This window comes from Vicugna pacos, chromosome 11, assembly GCF_048564905.1.
Source record: "Vicugna pacos chromosome 11, VicPac4, whole genome shotgun sequence".
NCBI lineage: Eukaryota > Metazoa > Chordata > Mammalia > Artiodactyla > Camelidae > Vicugna > Vicugna pacos.
Genome location: NC_132997.1, coordinates 25,289,108 through 25,302,167, shown reverse-complemented (window position 1 = coordinate 25,302,167; position 13,060 = coordinate 25,289,108). Strand labels below are relative to the sequence as shown.

The 13,060-nt window shown below is 44.2% G+C and overlaps 1 protein-coding gene across 1 annotated transcript in view; it reads right to left on the bottom strand.

Annotated features, from left to right (window-relative positions):
- LOC102536615 (pecanex 2) overlaps positions 1-13,060 on the bottom strand; it is a 236,173-nt gene that overhangs the window by 49,528 nt on the left and 173,585 nt on the right. Inside the window, exons 23-24 of the mRNA XM_072972392.1 lie at positions 7,967-8,025; positions 5,081-5,296 (exon numbers count right to left, since the gene is read on the bottom strand). Coding sequence (XP_072828493.1) covers positions 5,081-5,296; positions 7,967-8,025 — 275 coding nt within the window. The remainder of the gene's footprint in view (positions 1-5,080; positions 5,297-7,966; positions 8,026-13,060) is intronic.

Sequence of the window (13,060 nt, the reverse complement as noted above, 5' to 3'; positions counted from 1 at the left end):
ATCAAACTCCAGCAGGGAGGAGAGGTTCAACTTTCCCCTAAGTGCATCATATGGCGGAAGCATTTGATACCTCCTGGACTGGGGGCTGTCAGAGCTGGAAAAAATTTATAGTCACACCAAGGCTGTGACGAAGAAATTGAAGCGCTGAGAGGCCAAGTCATGTGTGTGCCCTGTTGAATGTTCTGGCATAAAGTGGACTTATCTTTGCAACTGGGAAAATGACATGGGGCTTTTGAAAGGCTGTGCAGGTGACTGGAGGCATTTTACCCAGTTACTTAGTGTTTCATTAAACAAATGAACAAACACTGTGGTACAAATTCCAAAGAAACACCCAAAAGGAGGAATGAAAAAATAGAGACGAAATGAAGGTCAGGTACAAAGAGAAATTCCATGTAAGAGAGAGCCGTGTGGGTTGGCCTAGCTCTACCACTAAGCAGCTGCGAGCCTTGGGAGAGAACCCACCTCCTGGGGCCTGTCTTTGCCCAGGACTCACATGGAGGAAGTGTCGGAACTGTGGCCATTCTAAGGGTCAGTGTCACCACCACAGGTGAGAGAGGGCTCTCCCCTGAGCGTGGCATTCACATGCATCTCATACAAGACTCCTTCCAATTCCTTTTTCCCTCCTGTTCTCGGTTCTTCTCTTATTCATTTATAAAGACAGGCTTTTCATGTTGCCTGGCTCCCCTTGTCGGCAATTCTTTCCTCCTCATTCATTTCCACCCCTCTTCTAACAGAAATAAGCCAGAGCATCAATCTAGGTCACCTGGATGACGAAAGGAGAGCAGAAATGCATAGAACAGATAATCAACTCTCACTTTTCCATTATTCTGTGTGCAGCTACACAGATGACGGTTACATGGGTCTTAAAATTCAACAGATTCGATTTCATTGATTTCTTTCAGAAAGACTTGAACTTGATGCCTTTCACACCGTTGGTCTTCCAAAGCACACTGTGTTTCCTCAACTTAGATTTCAAGCCAATGATTCACATGTCAACTCTGGAGTGGTTTCCTTCAAGGCTCCCTGGCTGAATAGATGCGAGTGACACAAACCTGAGAGACGTCAGGGCACTGCGATCCTGTTTCTTTACGTTAACCAAACATATATAATTCTCTTCTGGGATTCATGAACCAAAAGGTGTAGAATAGAAAAACGTGGCTTCTTTATTTGTATTCTTAATTTGAATTTGTATCGCTCATTTACAATAGCACTGCCTGATGGAAACAGGCTGCCGCGTGGACCTCGAGCAATCTTTTTGGGTTACCCGGGATCTAAACCTCTTTTCTGTGTTTGGAAAATTACCCACTGTGCCAGAGACTGGTTAACTGCTCGCCAAGTCTTTTCCCCTAGCAGTGTGCTAAGAACAAGGAAGAGTTTCTATTCGCCAGGATCCCTGGTAGTGTGGAACGGGGCCTTCGCCTCCGTCTCTCATGGGCTGGACTCTATGTGAGTGCAGAGTCAACATCTACTGTGTTAGTCACTGACATCTGGGACTTAGCCGTTACAGGGGCAGGCATGACTCCCACCAATATGGTACCCATATTATGAGTCTGGGTGGGAGGCAGCAATCACCTCCCACTGTAGGAACTGGAAGCCAGACACTCTCTCCTGCTCTTCTTTGCCTCTAGATCATGTGCCTGCAGTCTCAGCTTTCTCCGTCAGATGTGCCCCCAGACACTGGCTAGCGAGCTAGCAATGCAAAGAAGCAGGGCTTGGGTGGGAAGTATTCTGGAAGGGAGGTGGTAGCAGGGGCTGGTCATCCTGTTTCCGGGGGGTCAAATGCCATAGGGGTGACAGCATCCAATATCCAGGGTCATGAGGTCATGAGAGCCATGTTGGGTCTGCCAGCTGAGATGCACTGGATCTCTTCACAGGCTCGGTGCTACAGTGTGACTTTAGAGATGTCTCTGGTCTGACAGCCACGGAGCCTCCTTCTCCAGCCATCTCAGCAAGTCTGTGCTCTGGGCAACATCTTCTGGTAGACCCTTCTCCTGCTTAAGTCAGCGACCTGATGATGTATGTCATTTGCAATTAAAAATCCTACTGACACAAAAGCATCCATTTCGGTGAGAGAAAGACAGATGGACCTTCCTTCCTGGCCTGGGGGAGGCTGCCTTCCTTGGGGGTGCACTGTTCATTTCCTGAGAGTCAGCCTGTGCTGTGAGCAGCTCCTGTTTCCACTGATGGCTTCAGGATGCATCAGGGGAGAGAGTCAATGCATCTGCAGGCTGTGCTGAAAGAGGTTAAAATTTGCCCAAAATAAAGCCTGCTACTTGGGAAAATGGGAAGATGGAAAGACAAGTGAACTCTTGAGGAGATAGCTTAGAAAAATACCCAGAGAGGAAAACAGAGAAGAAGGTCTTCCCTGGGAATACTCTCCCGCATGTTGCAAAGAGATAGAAAAGAGAACAGTCATTTTAGGTCACCTGGCTTCTTCCTGCAACCAGAGCATCATTTAGATTGCTTTCAAGCTATAGGCTCTCTCAATAGCCCTGGGTTCCAAACTCCAGTAAAATTAGGTCAAGGAAAAGGGATTGTAAAAGGTGTCTTTCCCGCATTTTCTCCCGAGACATCATTCCTGGGCAGTCACCTCACATGACCACCGCCTCTGTCTTGGGGCTGATACACCAATGTTGGTCCCCAGTTTCCTTCCATACGTCATCTGATGGGTAAAGTTTGCTAAAATGCTGTAAGCCACACAGAACTTGTGATATAGCTGTAACTCAGATTCAGCTCAGGGAGCCTTAGAAGTTCTTCCTTTGAAGCCCAGGAGAAACCGGAAGCTCTCAAAATAGACAATTCTATTGCTCCAGAGACACTTAATTGCCGCCACCTCCTGTGGCATTTTCTGGCATTGGTGCAAAATTTCAGGGAGACATCGATTCTGTGTTCTCTAGAATCTGATCACTACGCCCTGAGCCCAATAACCTTTTCCAAAATAAACTCCCTAAGTTAGATTCCAAGAATTTGTAAGGATGCACAAGACTCCTCTTTAGGTAATGGTTTTTGTTTTTGTTTCTTCAAATGGAGGGACTGGGGACTGAACTCACGACCTCACACATGCTAAGCACACGCTCTGCCACTGAGCTGTACCTGCACCCCGCCAGGTTTTTAGAATGTGAAATAATGACGATTTGTTCTTGGCCGGGAAGTGTTCTTTTGTCACTGTGAGGTTCTGGGAGGCCAAGACCTGGCTCCTACTTACCTTTCTAGCACTGTCCGTAACGCCTTCCCCCCAAACCACCGGTAACCCACATCTGGTGACTTGGTGCCTCTGGTCCAGCCACAGCCTCTGCTCTGTCGAGCTGACCAGACCCTGGTCTGACGGCAGTGCCACTTCTCTGGTCCCCAGGTGCCCCAGGCACGGCGCTGCTGTGACATGTGGCTCCCTGGGCAGTACCTGCTCATCACGTGTCTGTACTCTAGGCGAGAATCCAAGCTCCTTAAGGTGAAGCCTTCATTCTGTATTCGCAGCACCCAGCCCAGGGCTTGACATGTAATCAGTGCTGAACAAATGTCTCCCAAACAAACATGAGACACCCATGTCCAACTGGCTACTGGATATCTTCACCTGGATGAATCAAGGGCATTTTAAAATGGAAATATCCAAAGCAGAACTCTTGATGACACCCCCAAATCCCAAAGGGGCCGTTCCTCATCCAGGCTTCCTGGTTTTAGTCAGTGACCCCTGTCCACCAGGCACTCAGCCTAGAAGCTGGGGAGCAGGCTGAGCACCCCATCTGTTCCCCCCAGTGCCCTGTATCGCCCGCCCCAGACCCGAGGCTCTGGCCAGGTCACTGCCTCCGCCATCTCCGCCCGCTTGGGTGACTCCAGGACACTCCTAAGTGGTGTCCCCGTGTCTGCCTTTGCCTCCCTCCAGCACTCTCTCTGCACAGCTCCCAGAACAATCTCTTCAAGCACAAACCAGGTCCATCACTCCCCTTTCCAGACCCTCCACCGCTCCCCATTTGTGCATAAAATAAAACGCAGCCCTTCGCCTGACTCTGAGGTCCCCATGAACCCCACCCCTCCCCACCTCTCTGTGCCACTTTATTGCCAGCACACTAGGTCCCTCTCTCTGCTCAGGGCAGTTGCTCCTGACCCATGCGTTCAGCACTCAGCTGTTTCTGGCCTGGAATGTTCGTCTTCCTGTTCTCAAGGGTCTTCCCTGGTGGTCCCATCCAATGTAAGACCTCCTCACGCTCACCGTCTGCAGTGATTCCCATCACAGAACCTTATCTGCCTCCTTTATATGCTTTCCACAAACTGCCACTGGTTTGCTCAATTTGTTTACTTATTTTCTGCATCGCGAGGGAAAAACTCACGGTCACGTGTCCATCACATTTCCAGCATTAGAACACTGCCTAGCACAGACTGGGGGTCAGATTAGAGAAAGGCATGTACTGAATGAAGGAATAAACAAAGAACCCAGGAGACGGGCACATGAGTACATCCGTCATGCTAATCTCTGCAGGACCCAGCCCGCAGCTCCAGCATCTGATTAATGGACAAACTGAAGTCACACTTTCAAGATCTGGCCAACTCGGTAACCACAGAGCAGTGCGCATCCAGGGGGCGCCTGCATACACACCATCTCGTTCAATCACACAACTTTATGAAACAGTCATTCTTCTTCCTAGCATTTTACAGATGACCAAAAAAAAAAAAAAGAAAAAAAGAGAGAACGCAGAGACACAAAGTGACATACCACAACAGATCATGACATGTGCAGCCCACAGAACCAGGTTCTGGTTCAGGTCTGGCGGACTCAACGTGGAGTCAGCAGCAATAGCTTCTTGTTGCTTCTGAGTTTCCTCCAGATGGAATGAAACCAAAGTCTGACTTGTTCTCCAAAGGTTTACACCAGACTGTACATGTCACTTTCTTACCCCCTCAAGTGACTGGGGGTTATTCATACCCAAAAACATGGATAAAAGCGGTTGTAGTGAGCGCCCAAATTCTTATTCTGCCGGACAGTCATCAAATTCTTTTTCAACCGTGACTTTGTATGAAAGCTTTGCAAGGCAATGAACTCAAATGATTGACTTTCCAACAACTTCCACCGTCAAGAGAGTCTTACCTCGGAATTCCAGTCCCCGCAGCTGAAAGGTGACGAGACCATTGCCGATTTCAATCAGGTGAACAAAAGCGTTGAGGTAATCGGAAGCCAGAATGAAGCAGTCGCCGGAGCCGTAGTTCCCCCAGCGGCCAAGGACCAGGTCTCCGCAGAGGGACTCCTGCAGGGCCCTCGTCAAGTGCTCGTAAAAGATGGAATTGAGATTGTTGTCATCATTCCCTGGAGACAGGATGAGAAATACGCTCAGCGAGGCCCCCTCCAACGTACTAGACCTGGGAGGCTGTCATTTGATTAAGGGGGGATCAGAATCCTCAGATTCTTCGCCCACATATGTATATACATTATATACACATATAATAGATGAAAAATAATATATGCATGTACATACATATATACTTACATATGTATGCTACAATATAAATAACTATTGCCAGTATTAAATATTATATAGAGATATAAATTATTATATAGATGATATTTATTGTTTTTAAGTTATATATATATATATAAAACTCAGATTTATTGAGGAATAATTTATATTATTAAGTAATAAAATAAATTGTAATAATAAATTATAATAAGTTATTAAGGAATAAATTATATTATTAAGTAAAATTCACCCCTTTTAGTGTACGATCTGATGAGTCTTAAAAAATGCTTATAGTCACTAACCACTGCTCAGAATGATGCACTGGTGTTTTATCTGTATTGCTGAACGCAGCAGTGATTTGCCCTGTTTCTTTTGTAGGTGGGAACTACTATTTGCTTATCCATTCTACAGCTGAAGGGCCTTTGGGTTGTTTCCAGTTTTGCTGCTTACGAGTAAATCCACTCACAGTGTTTGAGGACAGAAGCTTCTGTGAACAAGTTTTCATTTCTCTGGAGTAAACCCCCAGGAGTGACGCTGCTATCGTCCAGTGCAGCTGTACCATGTTGCACCCTTTCTCGCAGTGATTGGGAATCACGGCATTCTTGCCAGGACTTGGTATTGTCAACTGTTGCTTGTTTGTGTAGTCTTAGCCATTCTAAGTGGGTAGATGATGACACCAAGGGAAGAGAGAAGGGAGGATACAGGAAAGGAGATGGAGTGATGCAACAGCCTGCTTCCCAATGGAAGGACAGTGTGTCTCAGGAGCACAGAACTGAGGCTTCATGGTGTATTTCCTTTCATCTCCCTGCTGGGCCCTGCTTCCTTTTACTCCCTCTGCCAGATCTCTCGTGATGAAGGATATAACCTTTTTTAAGAAGACTGGATAAACTGGGACATCCTCCTAGTCCAAGGTCCTGGGGGTGGGAGGGGCTAGGAGGAAAGTCTGCCTTTAGTGCTTTCATTTTAGGAGTATCTTTTCTTTGGGGAGTAAATTCTGGCCTAGAAAGTCAGAGAAGCATAGAGTTGCCCCAAAGAGAAAATGCCTAAAGCAAAGCTCAGAGTACCCTCCTAGGCTGTCAATTGGAGTGGAGACAGAGATTCAGGGAGGTCCAAGATAAAGACTGTAGATCCGCCTGTAGATCCCCTGCTCTGTACCCGAGGGAACCAGAGTATGACTGGGGGTAAGGGAAGGTGCAGACTGGCCCCCAAGTGCACCCACAAAGAAAGAGCACTGATCTACCGCTAAGAAATCTGGAGGGGAACACACTCAAACCATGAATATCATTGCTAGGCATTCATGAAAGTCAAGAGCTGAATTAAAATTAGTGCATTTATCACCTAATTATAATTAATGGAAAGAAATGAACTGTCCTATGGGCTGAGTCATGTCATGTAATCTGATAAAGTATCCGTGTGCTGAATTTTCTATGCAGATGAAGTCTACCTGACCTGCCACGATATTCCTTTTCTATGATGAATCCGCATGCATCCTGAAGCACTAATTAGAGATTACTTTGAGTCTGGGGCACTTTTAAAGGAAAAGGCCTGAATGAGAGAATTAACTTTTCATTGTTCAAACTGTCTGATGTTTAAACAACACAAAACAATTTAAACCCACTGAAAGTGGAGCTCTTAGAACACCTTGACCACACATCTGCATAATTAGATTAAAATGAGACAAAATTATGAACAACTGAAGGCATGATTCACTCATAAAATTGTGCATATGTCTGATACCAATAGCCTGCAAAATCTCAGCCCCACGGCTCCATATTAGAGATGTTTATGCCCCAATTCACGCCCCCTTCAAGTTGGACTGACATAAAGTTAAATGAAAAGTAAACCTGTCTCTCCAGGTGTTATCAAATTTCAAATTAATCCTGTACATGCAATTCAAACAGAGCTAATGAGCCTAACAGGATTCTTCCTGGACAACATTTTTGGCACCGGGGAGAGAGTGAGGTGGATAAAAATGGAGACCAGTTGAAATTTGCATTCTGATAATGAGGGCAAAAAAAAGGTCAAATGATTGAAAATGAGATAGACAATAGGAAGAAAAAAGTAAAATAATTTTCTGCCAGATAAATCCATCCAGAGCTGAAGGTTGAACAAAGTTTCTGAAGACTTCTGGATCCTGGATCCTGGAGTGGTTTGCCTCGAAGGACCTCATCATGTTGATGTTTTTCAAAAAAATGTTTGTCAGAAGATACCAAGGTTTATAGTCTGGATTCAATGTTTCCCATATACCGATTAAAGTAGCTTAATTAACAGAGTCATTCAATACTGAAGAGATATCTGATCAACTCTAAAAAATGGAGGAGTGCACCTCCAAAGCAATCAGGATACATCAGTTCTATTTGAAGTTTAATTTTACAGTCAGCATATTTACCAAGACATGCATTGTCACCACAGTGATTTTAAAAAGTGAGTACTTAATTCCCTTTTTGGATGGGAGGAGTCTATCTACACCACAAAATCAATCAACTGCTTAAAAAAAGAGTAGGAGGATATCCTCTTACCTGGATCCTTTTCAATCTGGACCACCAGCCTTGTGTTGGAATTATCCACACGCCTTGTACTAGAAGGGACCACAAAAGGGTAAGAGGTCGTGATTAAATCCCTACAAAGGAGAGCTGGCTCACAGAGTTAGCTGTGTGAGCAGGAAATTCAGGGGAAACCGAGCATCACACTTAGGGTGATTGGCCCGCGTTGGGAAGGCTGCCAGAAGATGTTCATACTAAGTGAAGGAAGTCAGACACAGAAAGACAAATACCATATGAAGTCACTTACATGTGGAATCTAAAAGAAAGGCACAAGTGAACTTATTTATAAAACAGAAACAGACTCACAGACATGGAAAACAAACTTACGGTTACCAAAGGGGAAAGAGGGTGGGAAGGGATAAACTGGGAGTTTGAGATTTGCAGATACACCTTACTGTATATAAAATAGATAAACAACAAGGACCTACTGTATAGCACAGGGAACTACATTCAATTTCTTGTCTCACAGTAAAGAAGGGAGGGAAAAATACACAAAACACACAGGGGGAAGAGTTGAAGAGTGCTTAGAATATGGGAGAATGGCTTTCATCTTTATCAGTTTAAAGCACCAGGTCCACAAAATAAAAGCAAGCCTTTGAACTGCCGAAGGAATGGCACTCACGTTTAGAACTTGAAAGCAATGCATGCGTAAATATTTTTCTTTTCAGACTGAGTCCAGAAAGTCGTGATGAGTAGTCAGTGTCTCCACCACTTGCTTTCATGAGTTGGGCCCATTCTTACAGCCTTTTCTTAGGTTGAACCACAAGAATAAAAACAGCTCTCACAAGCTCAGGAAAAGGTGGGTTATCAGTAGCCATGGTAACAAGTGGCCCCAGAACCAGCTGTAAACCTTCTCAGTTATGGCAGCTCACCTCAACCTTGGTAAGCTTTTGGCAAGCCAGCCAGTCCATGGTCCCCCTCTTGCTTCTGAAAGTCAGCCAGTGAGGTTACAGACTCCGTCCAGACCTCTCAGGGGCAACCGATCAACAGGAGTCTCCCCACGTGACAGCCTGTGCAGATGGTATCAGCCCCCTTATGTCTCTAAAACCTCACCCGTCCTTGAACTTCACAGGTCCTGAAACCCTTGAGAAGGGCAACCATCAGCTCTGCTGGGAAGGGACTGTGCCTGACCAGCTTGGCTTTTAATTTCAGACACTGAGTGGTGGTCTTGTCACCCTTTGAGGGACGAAATATGAAATGGATGTTAACCATATGAAGGCGATGATATTCAACTGTTTATGACCTCCGGAAGTGGCAAGTTCGTATGGTTAAGCCTAAGCCATTAAGAAAGGGCTTTCAGTTTGTCATGGGTGGACCTGGACATGCTCATAGTCAGTGAAGGAAGTCAGACACAGAAAGACAAATACCATATGATGTCACTTGTATGTGGAATCTAAAAGAATGGCACAAAAGACTTATTTATAAAACAGAAACAGACTCACAGACATAGAAAACAAACTTATGGTTACCAAAGGGGAAAGCGGGTGGGAAGGGATAAATTGGGAGTTTGGGATTTGCAGATACACATTACTATACATAAAATAGATAAAAAACTAGGACCTATTGTACAGTACAGGGAACTATATTCAATTTCTTGTAATGACCTATAATGTTAAAGAATATGAACAAGAATATATATTAAAAAAGAACATATGAGGGGGTTGGTATAGCTCAGTGGTAGAGCATGTGCTTAGCATGCACAAGGTACTGGGTTCAATCCCCAGTACCTCCATTAAAAGTAAAATAAAAATAGAATGTCAAATTATAATGCTGTTCCTCTGAAACATACTACTACTTCTACTACTAATTAAAAGCATATATATATATGTGTGTGTGTGTGTGTGTGTGTAAATGAATCATTATGCTGTGCACCAGAAACTAACACAAACTTGTAAATCAACTATGCTTCAATAAAAAAAAAAAAAGAAAGGATTTTCACTAGAAATATATCATTGAATGTAGGGTTATATACAAGTTTGAACATGATGAGGTTCCCAGGAATATGTGTGAAGAAACTGATCCTTAACATGCCTGGCCCCTGCCTTCCCATCACTCTGCCCTTTGCTGTCTGTGCTCCAACCATATGCGTCTTCAACACACCGCCTTCCCCCTGACACTCCTCCCTCCCCTGCATCCTTTGCACCTGTCATGACCTCTACTTGGAGTGCTCCCTTTCCGGTCCCACCCACTTTTCCTCATCGACCCCTCTCATCTTTCCAATATCCTTCCAGTCTAGCAAAGTGCCACTCATGTTCCCCAGGAAGCCTTCCTGGCAACTGTTCTAGGTGAGAGCTTCATGTCTTGTGCTCTTTGGAGTACTTGTCACAGTTAATGTTATTAATAAAAACATAGCACTTCCCTGTGTAAGTACAAACATTTTCTGATGTACTACTGATAATACCCCTTCTCACAGAGGAGGAGCGCGAGACACAGTGGATTAAATGCCCCAAGTCATAGAGCTCACAGGTGGTAGAGCCAGAATTTGAACTCAGGTAAGCTGCCTCTGGAGCCTTCACTCCACTCCACATCAGACCTGTCTTTGTGTGATGATCTGATCACATTTGCCTCTTACATCGGACCCTAAGTACCACGAGTGCAGGCATTTTGCTCACACCTGCCACACAGGAGTCATGCAAATATTGGTTGACTAAAGAAATTAACAGTCAAAGATAATACTGCTTCTCAAGGGTTTTTCTCTCATGGTACCTGCTAGAGAGAAAGGAGGCTGGGTGCTACCGGAGAACATTTAAACGTGACTGCCAACCAGCACTTGTTTGTGATGATGCTTAAGAAGAAACCACCAAATGCAGACTTCTTGCTTGAACTTGTCTCTTGGGAATCAGAGAAAGCTGCTCAGATGCAACTGTAATCAAAACTACAAGGAGGTATCACCTCACACCAGTCAGAATGGTCATCATTCAAAAGTCCATGAATGATAAATGCTGGAGAGGCTGTGGAGAAAAGGGAACCCTCCTACTCTGCTGTTGGGAATGCAGTTTGGTGCAACCATTATGGAAAACAGTATGGAGATTCCTCAAAAAACTAAAAATAGACTTACCATATCACCCAGTAATTCCACTGCTGGGCATATATCTGGAGGGAACTCTAATGTGAAAAGATACATGCACCCCAATGTTCACAGCACCACTATTTACAATAGCCAAGACATGGAAGCAACCTAAATGTCCACAGACAGATGACTGGATAAAGAAGCTGTGGTATATTTATACAATGGAATACTACTCTGCCATAAAAACGAATAAAATAATGCCATTTGCAGCAACATGGATGCCCCTGGAGAATGTCATTCTAAGTGAAGTAAGCCGGAAAGAGAAAGAAAAATACCATATGATGTCACTCATATGTGGAGTCTGAAAAAAATAAAAAGAACACTATGAATTCATCTACAAAACAGAAACAGACACACAGACATAGTAAACAATCTTATCGTTACCGGGGAAAGGGGTGGGAAGGGATAAATTTGGGAGTTTGAGATTTACAAATGTTAGCCACTATATATAAAAATAGATTAAAATAAAAAAGAATCAATCAATCAATCAATGAAACGGCTAGTCTTCAGAAGAAAAGAAGTGTTGTAATTTCCTCATATGTCTCAGATATTTGAGAGCCGTGTAGGTAGGATCCTGCTTGGGTATTGTGGAATAGCTTCTACAGATGGGTTGGAGAGAAAGAATATTCTGTTACAGTTCAAAAATGCCACAAGCCCCAGCACACTGTTCTCTTCCTGCTTCAGTGTCCTTCCAAAGACCCTCAGATCAGCTTCAAAAATAAGAGCCCAGGGTGGCAGAAAATAAAGCAAACAACCAAATTCTTTCTAATGAAGCCCAAACTCTCATGTGGGCATGCTTAGTCCCTAAATGGAATTTTAATTTCACCTTAAGACCTAGGACAAATGGAATTTTCAGCAGCAGGATAAACAATTTTTAAAGTGGGACTAAGCCAAAAGAAAGTCATTTACCAAACTCCCTAGGGAATGAAAACACCTTCGAAAATGATGTTAACTGGAAAGCTATATTTGAAAAAGGCTTTGGATGCAGAGGGCTAAATTCTGATCAGCAGTGACTAAGCTCAGCAGTCTGTGTGCCCCAGGGCCCCTGGTCCTCCACCAGACTCTCTAAGAAGGTGACCTGTCAACCATATTGGGTAATTTGAGCTTTTCTCCAGTGCTAAATTTGGTATTTACCCCTCAAAGGTGCTAATTAGATCAGTAATTGGATTTCTGCCTTAACTGTCTTAGGGTATGAATATCTGTTCTGTTCAAAGAGAAAACAGAGGGCTTTCAACTCACTCCCCAAACTCAGGGTGGGTACCAAATGCTGGTGGGGTTAGGCGTGCGTCTACATGCATACTATGAGCACCAGGTAGGCAAGGCCACTGCTCATTGCTAGGTGACACTATCTTGGGGCCACAGACCAAGGGTCTAGTCATAGGCTTTTCCAGAGACGCTGACTTACTCTGAAGCATCCCTCCCTTATGTGAATATGGAAGGCAGGTAGCAGAGCTGGTTCCCTCCCTGTGTTGCCTTCCTGTCTCCTCATCTGTCCCCCCACCCAAGTCAAGCACCTTACCTGGCTTCATCTGAAGAGCTTAAATAATTTAACAATCATTTACTTGATTAGACTGCATCCAGTTCCTGCTTTCAGCTCTCATAGACTATTTATAGTAGAAGTATTCCCATCTTTTCTTTTCCATGGGGACTTATGATTGGCTGGAGTGAGTATTTTAATTATGTCTGTTTATATGACAAACCCAGGATGGAATTGTGGATGGATCATAGTTCTATTCATGGGGCAGGAAGGCATTAGAGATATCTGGACAATGGAAAGGCAGGCAGGAGCTACACAGAAGGACACTGTCATCTTTAAAGTTGAATTGATACACAAGTTCATTCGGTTAGTATTTTTTGATGATTTTTGCATCTATATTCATAAGGGAACTTAAATCAAAGATTTTCTTTTTTTGTGTGATGACTTTGGCTTTGGTATCAGGGTAATATTGGACCCACGGAATGATTTAGGAACTATTCCTTCCTCCACTCTTTTTTTGGGA